Here is an 18,350-nt window from a genome sequence, read left to right on the forward strand (position 1 = left end):
GAACATGCACTACCATTTAAAAGACTTTTAATGTATTTGAAAGAAGTCTCTTGTCTTATGCTCACTAAGTCTGCATTTATAATACAGTAAAAACAGTAATATTGTGAAATGATTACAATTTAAAATAATTATGCCAATTATGCCTTCAATGTCACACAATCCTTCAGAAATCATTAAAATATGCTGATTTGCTGCTCAAAAAAAACATTTATCATTATACGTTGCTTAATATTTTTGTGGAAAACGTGATTTTCTTTTTCAGAAATGATTCAAAAGAACATTATTTATTTAAAGGTACACTATGTAACTTGTCTCTCTAGCTGTTAAAAAACAAAACTGCATGCATTTTGCAGAAGAACATTGTTTTGGTTGTGCTTTGGCTCTGCGCCACTGTGTGGATGAATAGGGTTATTTATTATAACTAAAAAAGAGAGGGAGATTATCCTCCTGCAGATAAAACATTCCCTTCTAGGCTTATGAGATATATGATGTAAAGCGGAGTGGCCGTTACACCTCGGGTGTGCATTATTTTCCTAATAATTCGTCGGCCCGGAGTCTATTATTCTGCTTAAACTGAGGTAACCACACCTCAAAACATTGTTCAGATAATTTATTTCAAGACATTTTGTCAGGTTTGGTCCTTAAACGCTCTTGTGTGCAGGACTAATTTCTTACGCATCTAAACCCAAACCTCTGTTGCTAATTCCAAAACGTCATTTTAGAGCTAATAACGGAGGCTTGAGCCATTGATAGCGGAGTAATGCAGTTATTAATTTAGTTATCAGAGAGAGAGAGAGAGCGGGAGGGATAGCGAGAGAGAAGCGTGAATGTTAATTACCTCAGTCTCAATCTCAACAGTTTTCGGCAGCGTCTACTAATACAAAACTGTAAGAACAGTGATAGTATTCAGGAGATATCATGAGAAATGTCATATAGCTTTTAAGTTGCTTAACTATTTTACTGAAAAATCAGAGCAGCGCTGACAACACGTTTCTGCGTGAGTGTGTGTTCGCACTGTATGTGTGTGCATTTGAGTGGGATAGCAGAGAGGAGAAAGCGAGTATGTGCTTTCCGTACAGAAGATGTATTTTTTTGGCAAAAAACATGGAAATAATTTGTCGTTTTTATTCTATCGTTTACTATATTTATTTGCTTGTTCAGTGTCATTGTGGGTTTTGGTCGGCTGTAAAGACATTTGAAATAACTGAGATCATTTGGCGAAGTGATATGGAACTGTAATGTGGTCAAGACCTGCCTGGAACTACTTTAGCCGTGCGTTTCCCTGAAAATAATGGCACACCTTAGAAGGTTTGCCAACCAATCAGATTCAAGCATTCATCAGCCCCGTAGGATAATCTGGTTTTATTACGAGCTCGGTCGCATTATCTCTTTTTTTTTTTTTTAATGGAAGCCACAGAATAAAAAATTTTAGAAGATAATTGCGACTTTTTATCTCACAATTGTGAGTTTGTATCCCGTAATTCTGACTTTTTTTCTCGCAATTGCGAGTTATGAAGTCAGAATTGCATGATAGAAAGTCACAATTCGGCGTTTTCTGAGAATTGTGAGATATAAAGTCCAATTCTGAGGGGGGAAAAGAATTGCGACTTTATATCTCACAATTCTGACTTTATATCTCACAATTCTCAGAAAAGTCAGAATTATGACTTTATATCACGCAATTCTGACTTTATAACTCGCAAATTGTGAGGGAAAAAAAGTCAGAATTGCGAGATAAAAAGTGGCAAATATCTTTTTCAAATTTTTTTATTCTGTGGAGGAAACTTCCATACTTTTTGCCAATAAACACACCTCTGTTCAGCGTTTTTTACATTTCATTTTTAATTTTGTCTTCTTATGATTTTTTTGGGTGCTTTATGTCAACCATTCTCCCCCATTGTGTGTCTAAAATATAAACGCTTATAACAGGCTTACCATAGACAAAAACACATTTTGGAAGAAGGATATAAAAATATACGAAAAAAGTTACATTGTGTACTTTTAAAATAGAAATCTTTTGTAACATTATTAATATTTGGTCACTTTTGATCAATTTTATCAATTAAGCACAGTTGCTGAATAAAACTATTAATTTATTTTAAAACATTTTGACCCCAAACTTTTGAATGTATATTTTACACATCAGGTAAAAAAAAAATCCCACTCATTCTTTATGATTTCCCACATTTTAGAATAATAGTAAAGTCATCAGAACTATGCAATAACAACTATAACAGCTCAGCCATATAACAGCTCATGAACTGCATCATGAGAGGCTTTTTAATTGTATTGAAGTTCCTATGTATGCTGGACACTTTCTGACTGCACCTTAAAAGGATTTTAAAATCATGAAAAATGATTGCCAAGTATGTCTAGTAGTGTGCTTATCAGTCTTGCAGATTTATTATTGGTGTTCTTATTGGAATGAACAAATGTTTATGTTGGTTTATGAGTCACTTTAAAAAAAAAAGTTTTCTCATTTTCCCTTGACTTTCATAACTTCAGGTATCTTCTGATTTTCCTGAAATTTGTGCAAGCTGTCATTCCTACAATAGAATATGATTACACGAGGCATTTCACAATGTAACTTACTGTTCACCATTATGCCCACAACTATGACACCATGTATTGTTACTGCATCGAGGAAGCAGCAACGGTATACAACTCAAAAGAGACACTGTCCTGGAAAGATGCTGGGAATGTTCTATGAAATGCCTGGGAGGGGATCTGCTGAGTCTGATGGTTAGCCACACACATGTAAATCCATTTTCCCTACTATTCTTCAGCTTAATCTCTGTATTAGCCACTTGCTCTTAATGCTGTCCTAAAACTAGAAGTGTTTTATTTTATATTTACGTTTCCAAAAAAAACTGCGACAAATAACAAGCCATTCTCCTATTTTAATGGCAAATAATAAATGGCTGTCAAAATATGTTGGTGTTATTTGTATGATCAGAATCATTTTGTGAGTGAGATGAGCTTTGTCTGGTGTTGGACGTGTCAACATGTCAGCTTGTCTGAACGCATTGTTCTTTGAATGTTGGAATCACTCTTGCATCCAGACCATTGTTGTGGTAAAACATATTCTGCATCTGAAGAATTGGTAAACCACAGATATTGTATATGTGGATTTTATGTATTGTCGACTTGGAATGCAAGATGATGTGAAGCTGGAAAGAAATTGAATTTGAAAAGCTTAATGGGTGTTTTCTGTAATGATGGTTCACATATAAACATGGAAACGGTTACCAAGGAAGTTTGTGTAGTCTTTAAAGTAATTGTATGCATATTACATCTTATCACATATTCTAAAATATGTGAATTTGCTAATAAAACCCACTTTTTAAGCAGGTTTACTTTTTGTATTGACTACACTGGGGCTAGAATAATCCCTGTTGCTATAACACCATTAAATTGATCGTTAAAAAAAAAAAAATGGTGCCGGGGTTCCAGCATTCCCTAAAAAGAAACATTTTCTATACATATGCATGGTGTCAAATTGATTTTTATTTTTGATCGTTAGATCCATTTTCCAAACCGCTTGTCCAATGTAGGGTCCTGCAGAACCTGATTTCACCAAGTGCAACATGTTCCTGGATCACCCTCTTTGTTGATCCTGGCACAACATTCCAACCAATCAGATTGGAGGGACAAATTTAAAATTTATGTCAAGTTTAGGCTTACAACCAGGGGATAGGTGCTTCTAGATCAGTGTTATTCACCTATCATTTCCCTCTGATTTTAGGAATAATGTAGATGTAGTTTGATTTAGTGTGAGCACTAATTTATGCTAACCATAGTTTTCTCTAAAATACGATAACAAATTTTGAGCTACAGTTATTGCGTCTGCGAGGTCTTCAGACAGTGCACAAAGTTTTTCAATTGTTTTTATTTATTATTCTTTTGTTACCATTGTTGCAACAACAACAACAACAAAAATGCAAACAAATGATTTATTATAATAACTGATTTTACTGTCAGTTTTTTGTGAATCCTTGCTGAATAAATATATATATATATAAAAATCTGATTCACCCCAAACTTTTGAACTGTAGGCTAGTGTATAATGTTACAAAAGCTTTCTATTACAGATAAATGCAGTTCTTCTGAACTATATATACATATGCTTTACCATTTATACATTTTAATTGGCAACGTGCAATCATGTATTTGTTCATAATCTTGTTCATAATTACCAACCCCTAATCTCTGACTCATACACTTCACAAAGAAAAACTTAACTTTAAAGAGAAATCTGCTATATTTCTTCAACAGAAACAATCAGAAGAGAGAAGATTATACAAAGATGTGGTGTTTAGAGCAGAAGTTCTTGATCTCTTACGTAATATGACATGACTTGCTTTTCTTGTGAATGTCTCAATAGAGATGCTGGACAAACCAACAAAAATATTTCATTTAATGTTATGAAATAATATAAAATAAAAATATATTTTATCTTTTTTTATGAAACGACAACGGAACTATTCCTCCCGGAACGTTTTAATCCTGGCTTGTTTTCATGGGGAATGTGCGTCAGTCGAAACAGCCCCCTTGTTGGTGAGTTGATACTGGTCAATTCTTCACCCATTAAAAATGTATAACTCTTTCTAAAATGTATTAATTTACTGAATGTCTATGTGAATAATTTATTTACCCGCTGTCAGTTGTTAACACATATCAAATGAAGAGTGACACCTGTTACATTACTTAAATACGCAACAGAACCGAAATAATGCAGATTCAACCATCATAGTTTAATGTGTAAAGCTGCCTCGATTTGCTCATCAATTCTGACACGAATGCAAAAACTTATATATCGAATTTACTAAGAAAAGCTAAATAAATATACAAATATATTAAATCACTTTGGTGGACTGAGAAATCTATTTTTTAAATCGTATTTATAAATGTTTAAAGTAATATATTTACTCTCAGAAAAAATAATCTGTTTTTGTAAAATGCATAGTTACATGGAATATTGGGTACTAATATGGTTGCTGTGCATTAAACATGTTAAAATCGAATGAAACAGAAGTTGCGATAGTCTTTTCTTCACTATTTTGATTTATATCCGTGTGAAATGGCTTTTGGAACAAGAACAAAAATGTAGGGTTGGACTTGATTTTGTCAATTAAGAATTGATTGGATCGTTGTGGTTTGCTATTGGTCAATCTCATGTGAGTGACAGGTTGCCCCACCCTCGAACCAGTAAACACATCATCAGAAATTAGATGTTACTGCAAGACGGAGGGGAATATATTTTGATTAAAGATTACGAGGGCTGATGAATAAAACAAATATGCACTTATAAATAATGTAGAATAATCACTGCAATATTCCATAAAGAAACAAGAATTGTCCATTTTGATTTCATGGTGACTTGAAACATATTATATTGTTTATATGAAATAGATTGTATAAAGTGTGCTGTGGGGAAATGGAAGCAGCCCTGTTTGCCCTCCCATGGGCGCCAGTGAATATCGGTGGTTCTGATCTCCTGGCTAAAGCCTGGTTCGGTGACACACAGTACCGGGTTCTGCTGAGTGACCTGGACACTGTGTGGGAAGAAGAAATGAACGCAGACGACATCCAGAGTCGAGCACAAGTAAGAATGAACAACACTGCTGTTATCTAGTTGAAGTGCTTTTAATTCAGTATGCCAATGCATACTTGGCGTGCGTCTCAATCTGCTCCCTAGTTCAGTAGTCAGGACACTGATCAGGGGGTCAGCCCATTGACTTATGTCCTGATCAGTGCCCTGACTAGTGAACTAGAGAGCTGATTGAGACGCACGCTAAGTTATCTCTGTTCTGCTAAAATCAAAAGTTAGTATGATATAATTATGCAAAACCCATAAGACTGAAATTTCAAGTCATATTTGTTTATATTGCACTTTATAAAATACAGTTTGTTTCAAAGCAGCTTTACAGTATTGAAAAGGTAAATAATGATAAATGATTCTAACAGACTTCAATTCTACTGTAAAGCAGCTCTAGAAAAACAATAGTGTCATTGTTCAGTTGAAATCAGTGATTATGTAAATTATGTAGTTTAATTCATCGTTCAGTACTTTGGTATACACTACTGGTCACATTTTTTTTTTTTTTTTTTTTTTTAGAAGGAAATCTCTTATTCTCACCAATACTGCATTTCTTTGATCAAAATAAATTAATAAATGTATTCTGTGTGTGTGTATATATATATATATATATATCAATTATATAATTTATTCCTGTGATGGTAAAGCTGAATTTTCAGTATCATTATTCCAGTCTTCAGGGTCACATGATCCATCAGAAATCATTCTCTAATATTCTGATATGCTGCTTAATTATTACCAGTTATTAATAATGTGTCTTATTATTATCAGTATTGAAAACAGCTTTTGCTGCTTAATATTTTGGTGGAAACTGTGATACAATATCTTTGATGAATAGAAAGTTCAAAAGAACAGCATTTATTTGAAACATATATTTTGAAGCATTATAAATGTAATATGTCCTAGCCAAATAAAACAAAAAATATATATATATTTTTTAATCTTACACCAAACTGTTAAATTGTAGTATATTACGGTATATTACACACACAAAAAGGAAGAAGACTAGAGTAATGATGCTGAAAATTCAGCTTTGCCATCAAAGGAATAGATTACATTTGAAAAGAGAATGCATAGAAATATTTATTATAATATGTAATAATGTTTCATAATCATATTGTAATATTAAATGTACTATACCTTTGATCAAATAAATGCAGCCTTGGTGAGCAGAAGAGACTTACAGAAAATTTGGCTTTTAATGTATAATGATGGTATATACACTGCCTAGCTAAAGTAATTGTTTGGATTTAAATACGCAAATTCTTAAGAGTCTATAATTGGATCATTATTGCAGTGATTATTATGTTTCTAGCATGTTATATGTTTGGCTTTTCTTCTAACCCTACTTGGAGTCTTTCAATGAATCAATGAAAATCAATGAAAAGACTTTTAATGAATTTAAAGTCTGGACTCAAAGGTGCCATTCATGTGTGAAAATTATCCTTCATGCTCCCGCTTAACCATTCTCTCACAATTCGAGCCTGATGAATCTTGACATTGTCATCCTGGAATCCTTCATACATGAAATGAAATGAACAGCTACACACTCCATCAAGTAGGGTAGAAGAACTGTTGCCAAACATGCTAGAAACATAATAATCACTGCAATAATGATCAAATCATAGACTCTTAAGCATCTACTTAATTTTATTGTTTTTCCTGGACAGTGTATATTGCATTCTTAGCCTCTCAATATTTGATACTAATTTATTCTCTCTTTTTTCTTTTTCTCTGTATGATAGGATCTGAATAAGCGTCTAAGGGCACCAACACAGGCTTTTTTCTCTCATCTGTGTTCTGTGGCACGGCCTTCTTTCTCCAGTCAATATGATGATCCGATCTCTGCTGCACAGGTTGCTCTCGAAAGGCATGGCGACAGTCTAACAGTCAAACTCAAAAGTGAGCTGGCTGGGTTGCCGTTCTACTGGGAGTTCCGCTGCACCACAACACCTGTAGCCGTGGTATGAAACTTCCTTATCTATTATACCATGGTCTCTCAGAAAACTTGATTCTGATTGGCTGGAAGTTTAATGAACGTTGTTGAATGCACAGGTAGTTCCGGTCAGTTTAATCAGTGCTCTATATTAATGCGCTGCTTTCATTGAAGCACAAACAAACGCACACAAACATCTCTCATCTTTCTCTCAATAATTAATTCACATAAATGCTATAATTAATTTACTCAAATAAATGTAATCTTAAGCATACTACTGTATCTCTGTGTCTGATTTAAAGGAACACGCCACTATTTTTGAAAATAGTGTTAAACAGTTAAACAGTTGAGTTTTACCATTTTCAAATCCATTCAGCCCATCTCCGGGTCTGGCGGTAGCACTTTTAGCATAGCTTAGCATAGATAATTGAATCTGATTAGAACGTTAGCATCTCGCTCAAAAAAAATGACCAAAGAGTTGCAATATTTTTCCTATTTAAAACTTGACTCTTCTGTAGTTACATCGTGTACGAAAATGGTAAAACTCAACTGTTTAACTCTAGGGGAGTTGGAAAATGAGCCTATTTTCAAAAATAGTGACGTGTTCCATTAAAGCGAACAGAATGCTAGATTTAACGGGCCGTAACTGACGAAACTCTGTTATGCACTCCACTTCATGTCTGGTGGGGTTTTGCCTCCACTTGTGCATTAAAATCATTTAATGCACTGCTAGCTCTGGATTATCCCGCTTAAACCATGATCACTTGCCAGCATTGACAAATTAAAGATACAGGGTCATTTTTACCCTTCCGGTCAAATATTATGCTGCCAATATTAATAACAGCTTTAATTTGTCAATGCTGGCAAATGATCATGGTTTAAGCAGGATAATCCACAGCTAGCAGTGCATTAAATTATTTAAATGAACTCCGTTTCATGTCCGGGGGGGATTTTCCTCCACTTGTGCATTAAAATAATTTAATGCATAGCTAGCCATGGATTATCCCTTACTTATACCGCAGGGTTGTTGAATGCTTGATTCTTATTGGTTGCCAAACGTTCTAAGGTGTGCAATTACAAATGCACAGCTATGAAGTATGTTCCAGGTCATAGACCGCATTACAGTTCAATTTAACATTTTATTTTATTTTATTTTTTCTAAATGTATAGTACACTATTATGAGAATTTGGAGCTCATACTCAAGGAGGAGAAAAACGCCTCATTTTTATTTAGAGGCCCAAACTGAGCACAAATATGCAATTTGGTGCCGTTGCGGATAATTATATGGCCAAAGAGTAAGATGAAATTCTGATTGTAATGTAAATCTTTATAACAGTATAGTGACTACTCTCATAAAGTTTTCACTCTATCTCCCAATAATATGTCTTAAGATTATATTTAAATGCGTTGTTTTATGAGCAAAGCCCTGTCGTTTTTTTTTGTGGGGGTCAAAACATATAATGTAATGCAATACAATGATGATGAAAGATGAATAATCTTTCCTCTAAAGCCTGATATATCATATTTGATACTTATTTTTTAACATGATTTCTCAAATAAATGATGTATGGATAATCAAGTCAAGTTTCCTAAGTCCAGTAGATGTTCATTTTGAAATGTTACAAAAAATATAACAATTAGTTATTCTTGCTTTTACTTTATAAAAATCAGTGAAGATTTCTCAGCAGGGACACATGAACCATGAGCTGAAGGTGGACATTTTTTGAATTATTGTAAAAGCCCTTTTACTTATACTTAAAAAAGTATAAATTATCAATCAGATGACTGAAGGAATGTAGTAGATTGTGAATAAAAGTTTTTTCAGCAAAGTTTGGATCATGCTGATAATTTAGAGACCTTAGAAATTAATTGATCTAATATGATACAGTAGGTTTCCAAATCGTTTTTTAATGCGCAAACTTGCTTGTGAATCAGGTGTGCAGGCAGCTGGTGCGCCCCCTGCTGGCAGTGAGTAGAGTCCTGCAGCGGCAAGTGGAGGATCTGGCTGCTCTCTTGGCTCGGAAGGATGCTGAGATACAGGATTATCAGGAGAACGGAGCTGTCTTGAGTAGAGGTAATGATCGCATTTGTGGTTTTGATGCAAATTCTCTTGTCTGTTTTTAGCTCACTGATGCTCATCTTAAACTCTGCCCTCACAGCCAGACTACAAACAGAGCCATTCGACGTGCACCAGTACAGGGAGAACTTCTTCACACAGGTGCGAAGCATTTTTACATTCAGTCTCCTGCTAAATTTAGTCAGTCAGAACTAGCATGCATGTGACACCATGATCGCTCAGTCACACGTACAGTATATGTACTGAATCAGGTCAATGGGCTGCTTCTAGAGTTTGTTACGGGAGAGAGAACAGCGAGAGCTAGACAGGAAGATAGGCTGGATCTCTGTTTGACTCAGAGCTGAGGGTCTACACACACACACACACATTCATACACACACAGTGTATAATTAGGCTGTGGTGTGGTTTTTTTGAACTCGAAGAGTGTTTGCAAATGACAGCTCTGTTGTAGCGTTGCCTCACACTGAACTGTCTTTTGACTGGATGCCGTTTTATTTATTTTCCCGTCATAGCTGTGTGTGTCAGTGTGTTTGAGTATTTCCTGCTTTTTTTGGTGATGTGTGTGATTAGGACTGGGCCATATGATGGTGTACTATACCGTTATGCCATGGTAGATGTACAGTGAGAACCAAAAGTCTTAGACCATGCACTTTTGAAAATCTTTTTTTGTTAAATATGTTTTTTAATTACAAAATATATGATCAGTTCAACAGTTTGAATGAAAATTTGAATTTAAAAGTTTACACAAATTGTGTGACTTGAGAATGATCCAAAAGATGGACCTGTGCTTTAATAGAAGTAATAAATTCTGTTATAAATATTAAATTAATAATAAATAAATAAATTATTATAATTAGCTAAAACAAGTTAAAACTGTAAAAATAAAATTACATTAAGTGCAATAAAATAAAATAAATTCTATGTTAAACACATTTTATTTAATTTCTTATTTTCTTTTTGTTTGACTTTGTATTAAAATATCTAAAACTAAAATCGAATAAAAAGAATATAGTGCTGGGCAAATAACTTTTTATGCGATTAATCGATTGCCCAGCACAAAAAAAATAAATAAATAAATAAATAAATAAATATATATATATATATATATATATATATATATATATATATATATATATATATATATATAGGTTGTCCATCAGGTTCCAAATAAAAACAGTATTTAATTAATTGGATGATGATCACCACATATTTATTTATTTTTAAAGCCTTTTTTCACTGAATATTCAGCAGTACAATAGTTGTATAACGACATAAACTCTTAGAAAAAAGGTTCAGTAGGATTCTGTATTGAGCTCTAGGGTTCTTGACTCAGTTTTAAAGAACACTTTGTCAAAAAGGTTCTATATAAGCAGAACTTTCATGTTTAATGGGTTATTTCACATTTTCTAGTGATGAAATGTGTTGACAAGCTTCTTAATTCATTAAATTTAATTAAAATGAATTAAACCAAAATTATGAATTAACTAAATCCATGAATGATCCCATGATGGGAACCCCTAAAGGGTTCTATATATGAAGTGCCTGACAGAACCTTTTAAGGGTCTATATAGAACCTTTTCTTCTAAGAGTGTATTTTCACTTTGTACTTTCATTGGAACTACTCATACCAGGGTTTTGGGCACACCACCATCCCTAAGAAAGATTGCCAGTATATCACGCTTCTGACCGCTCTGCCTTACGGTCATTACACTGACCACAGTGGGAGGAGCCCTAAATTAGACCAGAACTGTATGTTGTGTTTATGGGCTACTTTTTGTTCTCTTGAGGAGTAATGTTCTTGTGGCTGAATCACAGAGTTATTTATTGGATTCAGCCATGAGCTTTAATTTCAGTGCTGGCAGTCGTGTTTTCTGCGTGAGGTGAGTCCTTTGATAAGCGTGTGTTTGATCTCCGTCTGTGTGTATGTGCGAATCCACCGGCATTTCTCACTGGCCTGGTGAATGTGCAGTCAGATATGTGTGGCTTGACTTGGTGGTGTGAGAAAAGGATATGAGTCTGCTCACCCACTCACTGTACTGTACCAAACACTGAGATACTAGTCGCCCCTTAAACTGGTGGCATTACTCCATAGCTTTCACAGCTGATTGTTATCAGACGATCAGATAATATAATTTTTACATATATACACACTGAGTCAGATAGGTTTTTTAAAGGAAATGCATCATTTTATTCAGCAAGGACATATAAAATTAATCAAAAGTAACAGTAAAGACATTTTATATTTTTAAAAACGATTTTTATTTTAAGTAATTACTGTTCTTTTGAACTTTCTTTAAATTAATAAAATCTAGAAAGAAATATAATGTAGAGCTGCACGATTCTTGATGAATTGTGAATCATGATTTCTTTTGTTTAATATAGAGATCTCGATTCTCCTACGATTCTGAATATACAACCAAACAAAATAACTTAATTTACTAGATGATCTGACAAAATGTTAGCTGTTGCAGTGCAGTCTATAGTGTTTAATTAATTTGAATAATTATTTTACAAAATGGTTTAAATTGATGATTCAATGACTGGATGAATCAGTGTTTTAAATGAATCTCTTAAATGATTGGCACATACATTTTTACAAACAACAACAGTTGTCGCCATCTACTGGTGTAACAAAGTAATTGATACAATCTTTTTTTAAAGCTTTAAAGGGATCGTTCACCAAAAAAGGAAAATTTGCCCAAGATTTACTCACCCTCAAGTCATCCTAGGTGTATATGACATTCTTCTTTCAGACGAATAAAATCGGAGTTATATTAAAAAAGTCCAGGCTAATCCAAGCTTTATAATGGCAGTAATTGTTGCTCCGTTTTTGAAGTCCATAAAAAAGCATCTGTCCGTCAAATAACTGCTCCTCACGGCTCCGGGGGGTTAATAAAGGCCTTCTGAAGCGAATCGGTGCGTTTGTGTGAGAAAAATATCCATATTTAAAACTTTATAAAGTAAATTTTCGGCCGATTTTTGACCGAGTTGTTGAGAGCGCGAGTTTATTTTGTTTTTTGTTTTATTTGAGAGTTCTGAATAAACATGAGTTCCTGTTCTACAAACTTTGAAACACATGTAATGTGCCATTACAACTGTCGAGATTAACAAATCGTGAAAGTGTGGATTATAGCATTATTTTTAGGTTTTTTCCCATCACATGTTGATCGTGTGAATGCAGTGATCTTGTCATTGCAACGCGTTTTCTCTCGCGTATTGATTCACGGATGCATAAACAAACAATTTCGAGAGAAAGTGTGAACTTGAATAAGTAGCTACACATCAGAAATCACTGATCACAGATCAGGCATTAATGAACACTGTTACTCACTGTTTGTGGCTGTGCTGTCGAATTAGGGCTGTACGATTAATTGAAAAATAACCGAAACCGACATTCAGAACCTCTAACCGACGTATTTTTCCCATGTCGGTTATTTCGGTTTTCACGTGACTCCGCCCCGTCAGTCGCATCAAGTGCAGTTTGCAGGCACACAGAGAGATGCAGGAGCAGTTATCTGTGTTTATAGATGCCCAGAATCACTATAGTAGCTGCATATTTTACACAGTTTATACAGGTCAGTTAATTGCTGTTCTTATAGCCTATGCGCTGACACACACAGACGGCGCGCACAAGCCCCGAAGCCGCTTTCACTTTTATGCTCATAAAGTTTGTCAAGTATGCGTTTAAAGGCTTGCCAGTTTCAACATTTAAAGCGATTGTGCACTATTCAAAAACAACAATACGGAAAACTTCTCCATTCAGTGCTCAGCTTCTTTCTGTGACAGAGCCGTGTCACGTCTCTGAAAACACGCGCGCCCTGAAGGCAGACCTCTGTCACCTGCGTCCTCACAAAGCTTGTCATTTGTATGTGGTTAAAGCCCTGCCAGTTTGAACATTAAAGCAAGTTTCGACCATCAGATGTGCATTATGTTGAACTAATGCCTGATAAACGAACACTCAGACAGAAGCTCGCACATCCCGTGAAGATCGCGCGCAGAGGAGCACAGAAACGCAGTGTCAAAGCTGTCCTGTGACTAAAGTCAAGTCACTAAAGTAGCTCAGAAACTCAACCGTTATAGGCATACATTTTAATACCTTTGCAGTAAGTACAAACCACAGCTTCATAATGAATAGAGACGGTATGAGTAATTCACACACAATCACTCTCTCATTGATGCATTCAGATAAATGTAATGTAGGCCTACTGTGCTAATGTATCTGTATCTGATGTACAACAAACAGAAATCTGCCCCATAGACAATAACTGCTGAAAGTCAACCGTTTCCTTCAAGTATTTTAAAATCACAAAGAAATGCACTTTTTCATTAGAAAAAAAAATCCACCTTTAATAGTAGAAAATATTTACAGTACAAACCTTATCAGTGAATTTACTCAAAACCTTATGAGGGCAAAAAAAAAAAAAGCTAAATAATCGTTCATTAATCGTAATCGAGGTCAAATGTTCAATTAATCAAGGTTTTTATTTTTGGTCAAATCGTTACAGCCTCATGTCGAATCCATATCGTAAAAGCCTGTGCTGACATTGCGAGTAAAATAAACAGAATCCATTTCTTCCAAATTCTCTAGGCGGGCAAAGCAGAGGAAGGGGAGGTAACCGTTCCCCGTATGACGACATACAGGGAAGATTCCAGATCGGCTTGTCTGAGCTCTCATTTTCTCAAAGGCAGAGAAAGACAGCCAGAACTCGGTTTACACCAATCAAAAATTCTAGCCACTTGGGGACAATATACAGGCATGAGGAACTCATATTAATGTTAAAAAACCTCATAAAATGAAATGTTCATGCCACGGGACTTTTAATATAACTCTTATTTCATTCGTCTGAAAGAAGAATGTCATATAGAGCTATCCCTTTAATGCAAACAAACAATGAACAGTATTTCTACAGCATTTACTAATCTTAGTTCATGTTAATCTGAACATTTAAGGTCAAAAGGTAGTTGAAGCACCTTGAACTAACATGAACAAACAACAACTGTGTTTTTATTACTAACATTAACAAAGGTTAATAAACCCTCTAAAATATATTTCTCATTGTTAGTTCATGTTAGTTAATGCATTAACTAATGTGACCTTTTTTTAAAGTGTTACCAGTTTTTTTTAAGTGCCAATATTTGCTCTCTGAATTTGATTTTTAGGGCTATTTCCCAGAATTTCGGGGGCTTTTTGCCATTATTTTCTATAGCAGAAATACTTGTTGTGTCTATTGAAATGTGAGCTTGCACGTTATTTGATTTTTTTGGACATATCAAAGTCATTTGACTGCTGCTGTCTCGCAATACAATGGGAAATTCCACTCCACACTGAAGAATCATTTAAGACCCAAGTCAGAATTAAAATGAAGGCGTGTTTGGAAAAATGTCTCACTGAAATGCCAAACAAACATAGCGAGTCTCTGGAAAAATGGAGTCCGTTCTTGAGATTCCTGATCGGCAGAAGCCTGGTTGAGAGTGTGTGTTTGATGGATGGATGGATAGGCCTGTTTGAAATGCTGTCTTTTGGCGGTCAAAACTTAAGCGAAGACATGTTTCCATGAGTTTGTAAAGTTGAATTTAAAAGACTGCGAATGTCTACCCCACGCTGGTGACGCATGCTCAGGTTTTTTAAGGGGAGAGGAGAGTGTGAACGTTTTCTTTATGTTTTCAGTAGGCGTGTGTGTACTTTGCTTGATTAACACAAAGACTTGTTTTAGGGTCCATATTAGTGAACGTGCTGTCCTCTTTGCAGGTCTTTTGGGGTTGAATACATTTCTGTGTGAATGTGTTTCAATGACGCAAACTGTTGGTTTTTTAGGGTTGAAGCATAAAAAGAGAAAATTTGACTGGGTGAGTTGAGAAACCAGCTTTGGTTTGGCACTGATGGAGTGACCCTTCCCACTGCCACACCGGCCCATCCAGCTTACTGAACCTAAAGGCCAGCAAAAACACCCTAAACCATCCTGTATCATATTAGACATATAATGTAGATGTCCAATCGTTCAAGAGATTGGGGTCTTTTATGCTCACCAAGGCTGCATTTATTTGATCCAAAATAAAAAGTAAAAACAGTGTGAAATATTTTAAGATATATATTTTAAGAAAAAAATGTAAAATAATTTTTCTCTTTGAATATATTTTAAAATGCAATTAATTCCTGTGATGGTAAAGCTGAATTTTTTCAGTATCATTACTCTTCAGTGTCATATGACGATTTGCTGCTCAAGAACATAGGATTCTTTGATCATTGCTTCTGTCTTCCGTCAAGTAAATATTATAAAGTCTGATCACTAAGGAGATGAACAACAATTTGATATCATCAGCACTGTTGGTATGGGGTCGAATTATGCAGCAGTTTAATATTTACAGGTTTAGGGGGTTGATTTGTGTGTCCTCTTTTTTTGAGATCAGTATTAGGGCTTGTACTCTGTTCTCATCTGGCTGTTCCTTCTTGCTGCATACAAAGCATTATCCATCCTGAATGGGAATGCAGGATAGATTACACAAGAACGGTGTTTCAAACAAAAATAATCAAATAATCCTGAAAAAAAGTGCAAAAATATTAAGCAGCACAAATTTTTTCAACATTGCTAATAATAAGAGCACCAAATCAGCATATTAGAATGATTTATCAAGGATCATATGACACTGATGGTAAATTATAAGGATATATGACTAATATGACAAAAAATTAACCGAAACCCTACAATTATACATATTTGTTTTGTCCAGAAAGCTTTTTTAATTTCATTTTAATATATTTTTTCTTTTTTAATGTTATTTTTTAATTTACCTTTTAAATGATTAGATTTTATCAATAAATCACAATACTTCGCATTCCATTCATTCCTAAGGGGGTCAAATTGACCAGCGAGGGAAGGATTTGTTAATTTTTAAAATGTCAACAACAAAATTCCTTGAATTCAGTCAATTTGTGTGTGTGTGTGTATATTCGTGGTTCAAATGCGACAAAAGTCCTAGGGTCTTGGAACACTCTTTTAAATGAGTTTCGGATCACAATGATGAAGTCAAACTCAAACTTTTGAATGGTCTTTTGTCTGTCTCTCCTTAATAGATCAGGAGCTAATGTTGTTGATGTGTAGAAATGATAACAGAATGCCTATTTCAGTTACTCCTCAACATATTTCTTTTACATATAATATATTTGTGAGAATAAAAGATGCATACATGTTTGTGCTGTCATAATGTGGTTACCAAAAGATACAAATAGATAAAGTTGAACAATACATATGTGGGACATTTTTAATCATCATTACTAATAATTAACATTTACATTTTTAACAACCTTTATTAACAATTAGCTTTGCAATGAATTAAAGTGTTACTTCAGCGATTTAGCATTAAGCTTTGTATCAGTAGAAATCTGTATTATATTCAAATTATGGTACTTTCCCCCCTCATATCCCCCTGAAACGAGAGAATTCTGCATTTTATTTCTGAAAAAAATCCTCCGATGATGCAAATATCGTCTTTTTTTTTGCCGAGAGGCTAAAGACTACAGCCAGTAGAAGGAGCTAGTTCCGTATGTTTTCAACCCACCCATAGAGCAGGGATCTCACTCGCAGAATGTAAATGCGCACTGCCGCTCTGTTCGGGCATTCATAACGGAGCGGTACAGAGCAAAGTGAGTGTTTCAACTTTTCAATGAATTCCTTTGAAAGTTAAGCTTCCATAGGCATGATCTGAAAACGCGCCAGACTGGACACACGCAGTGAATGACTGCCATGCTTGCCTCAACTCTGCTCAGCTCTTCTCTCGTGATGAATGAAATCTGACTCCTGCTGCGTTTCTGCCGGGCCTTTCGTTCGGCTCACTCGCATGTTATTTAAAAGACACGTTCAGTTTTTAATTGTAGTGTTTATTCTCTAAATTAACGAAATGATTGTATCACTATGAAAATCAAAACGACTGTGGGGGCGATGTCATGGTGGGCAAGTGATAACCAGGTAGCCGTGGCTTTGGGAGTGGCCTCGTAAGGCAGCAAAGCAAGTGCATTCTGGGAGTTGTTGTCTTTCATCCACACATCTTTTCTCAGTCTAGAAGGCAACACATTCAAAAATAATTTCACATTTCTACTACTTAAATGACCCAGTTTAAATACACATTCATCTTCCCAGCACTGAAGTACCCCTTTAACTAATCATCATGTAAATGCTAATGACAAGTTTGTCCCCAGTATTGAGCTGCTGTCATCTTTAAGACCAGAGAATTTTCAAATTTCTCAAAAAAAAACAAACAAACAAAAAAAAAACATAGGTGTGGGTGGTCAGAGCAGTTCCATTGAAGAACCAGTTCTTAAAATAACCTCTTTTTTTCTTAGTGTGAATTACATTTTAATAATCCAAAGAAACTTTGTACAATGGAAAGTTTCCATGGATGTTAAAGGCATAGTTCACCCCAAAATTTTGCCATCACTTACTCGCCCTCATGTTGTTATAAACCTGTATGAGTTTCTTTCTTCTGTTGAACACAAAAGGAGATTTCTTAAAACATGTTGGTTATCAAACTGTTGACAGTAGCCATTGACTTTCATAGTAGGAAAGAAATACTATGGAAGTCAATGGGTGCCGTCAACTGCCTGGTTACCAACACTCTTTAAAATATCTTCTTTTGTGTTCAACAGAAGAAAGAAAACATGTGGGTAAGTATGTAAACCATGACAATTTTCATTTTTGGGTGAACTCTCCCTTTAAAGGTTCTCTGAACCATGAATGCCAAT

The 18,350-nt window shown here is 34.9% G+C and overlaps 2 protein-coding genes across 3 annotated transcripts in view; both read left to right on the forward strand.

The window, feature by feature from the left end:
- Positions 1 to 2,932, forward strand: part of atg3 (autophagy related 3) — a 7,907-nt gene extending 4,975 nt beyond the window's left edge. The window contains exon 12 of the mRNA XM_079840745.1: positions 2,506 to 2,932. Within this exon, the coding sequence (XP_079696871.1) occupies positions 2,506 to 2,587 (82 nt within the window). The 3' untranslated portion in view covers positions 2,588 to 2,932. The remainder of the gene's footprint in view (positions 1 to 2,505) is intronic.
- A 1,581-nt stretch (positions 2,933 to 4,513) lies between these two features.
- Positions 4,514 to 18,350, forward strand: part of nhej1 (nonhomologous end-joining factor 1) — a 29,098-nt gene continuing 15,261 nt past the window's right edge. The window contains exons 1-5 of one of the 2 annotated variants that reach the window (XM_079840007.1): positions 4,514 to 4,571; positions 5,413 to 5,605; positions 7,345 to 7,563; positions 9,472 to 9,610; positions 9,696 to 9,754. In XM_079840007.1, the coding sequence (XP_079696133.1) occupies positions 5,438 to 5,605; positions 7,345 to 7,563; positions 9,472 to 9,610; positions 9,696 to 9,754 (585 nt within the window). In that variant the 5' untranslated portion in view covers positions 4,514 to 4,571; positions 5,413 to 5,437. The remainder of the gene's footprint in view (positions 4,572 to 5,412; positions 5,606 to 7,344; positions 7,564 to 9,471; positions 9,611 to 9,695; positions 9,755 to 18,350) is intronic. The other variant, XM_079840006.1, reaches the window with a different exon arrangement.

Source organism: Gobio gobio, assembly GCF_949357685.1.
Source record: "Gobio gobio genome assembly, chromosome: 17".
Classification (NCBI taxonomy): Eukaryota; Metazoa; Chordata; class Actinopteri; order Cypriniformes; family Gobionidae; genus Gobio; species Gobio gobio.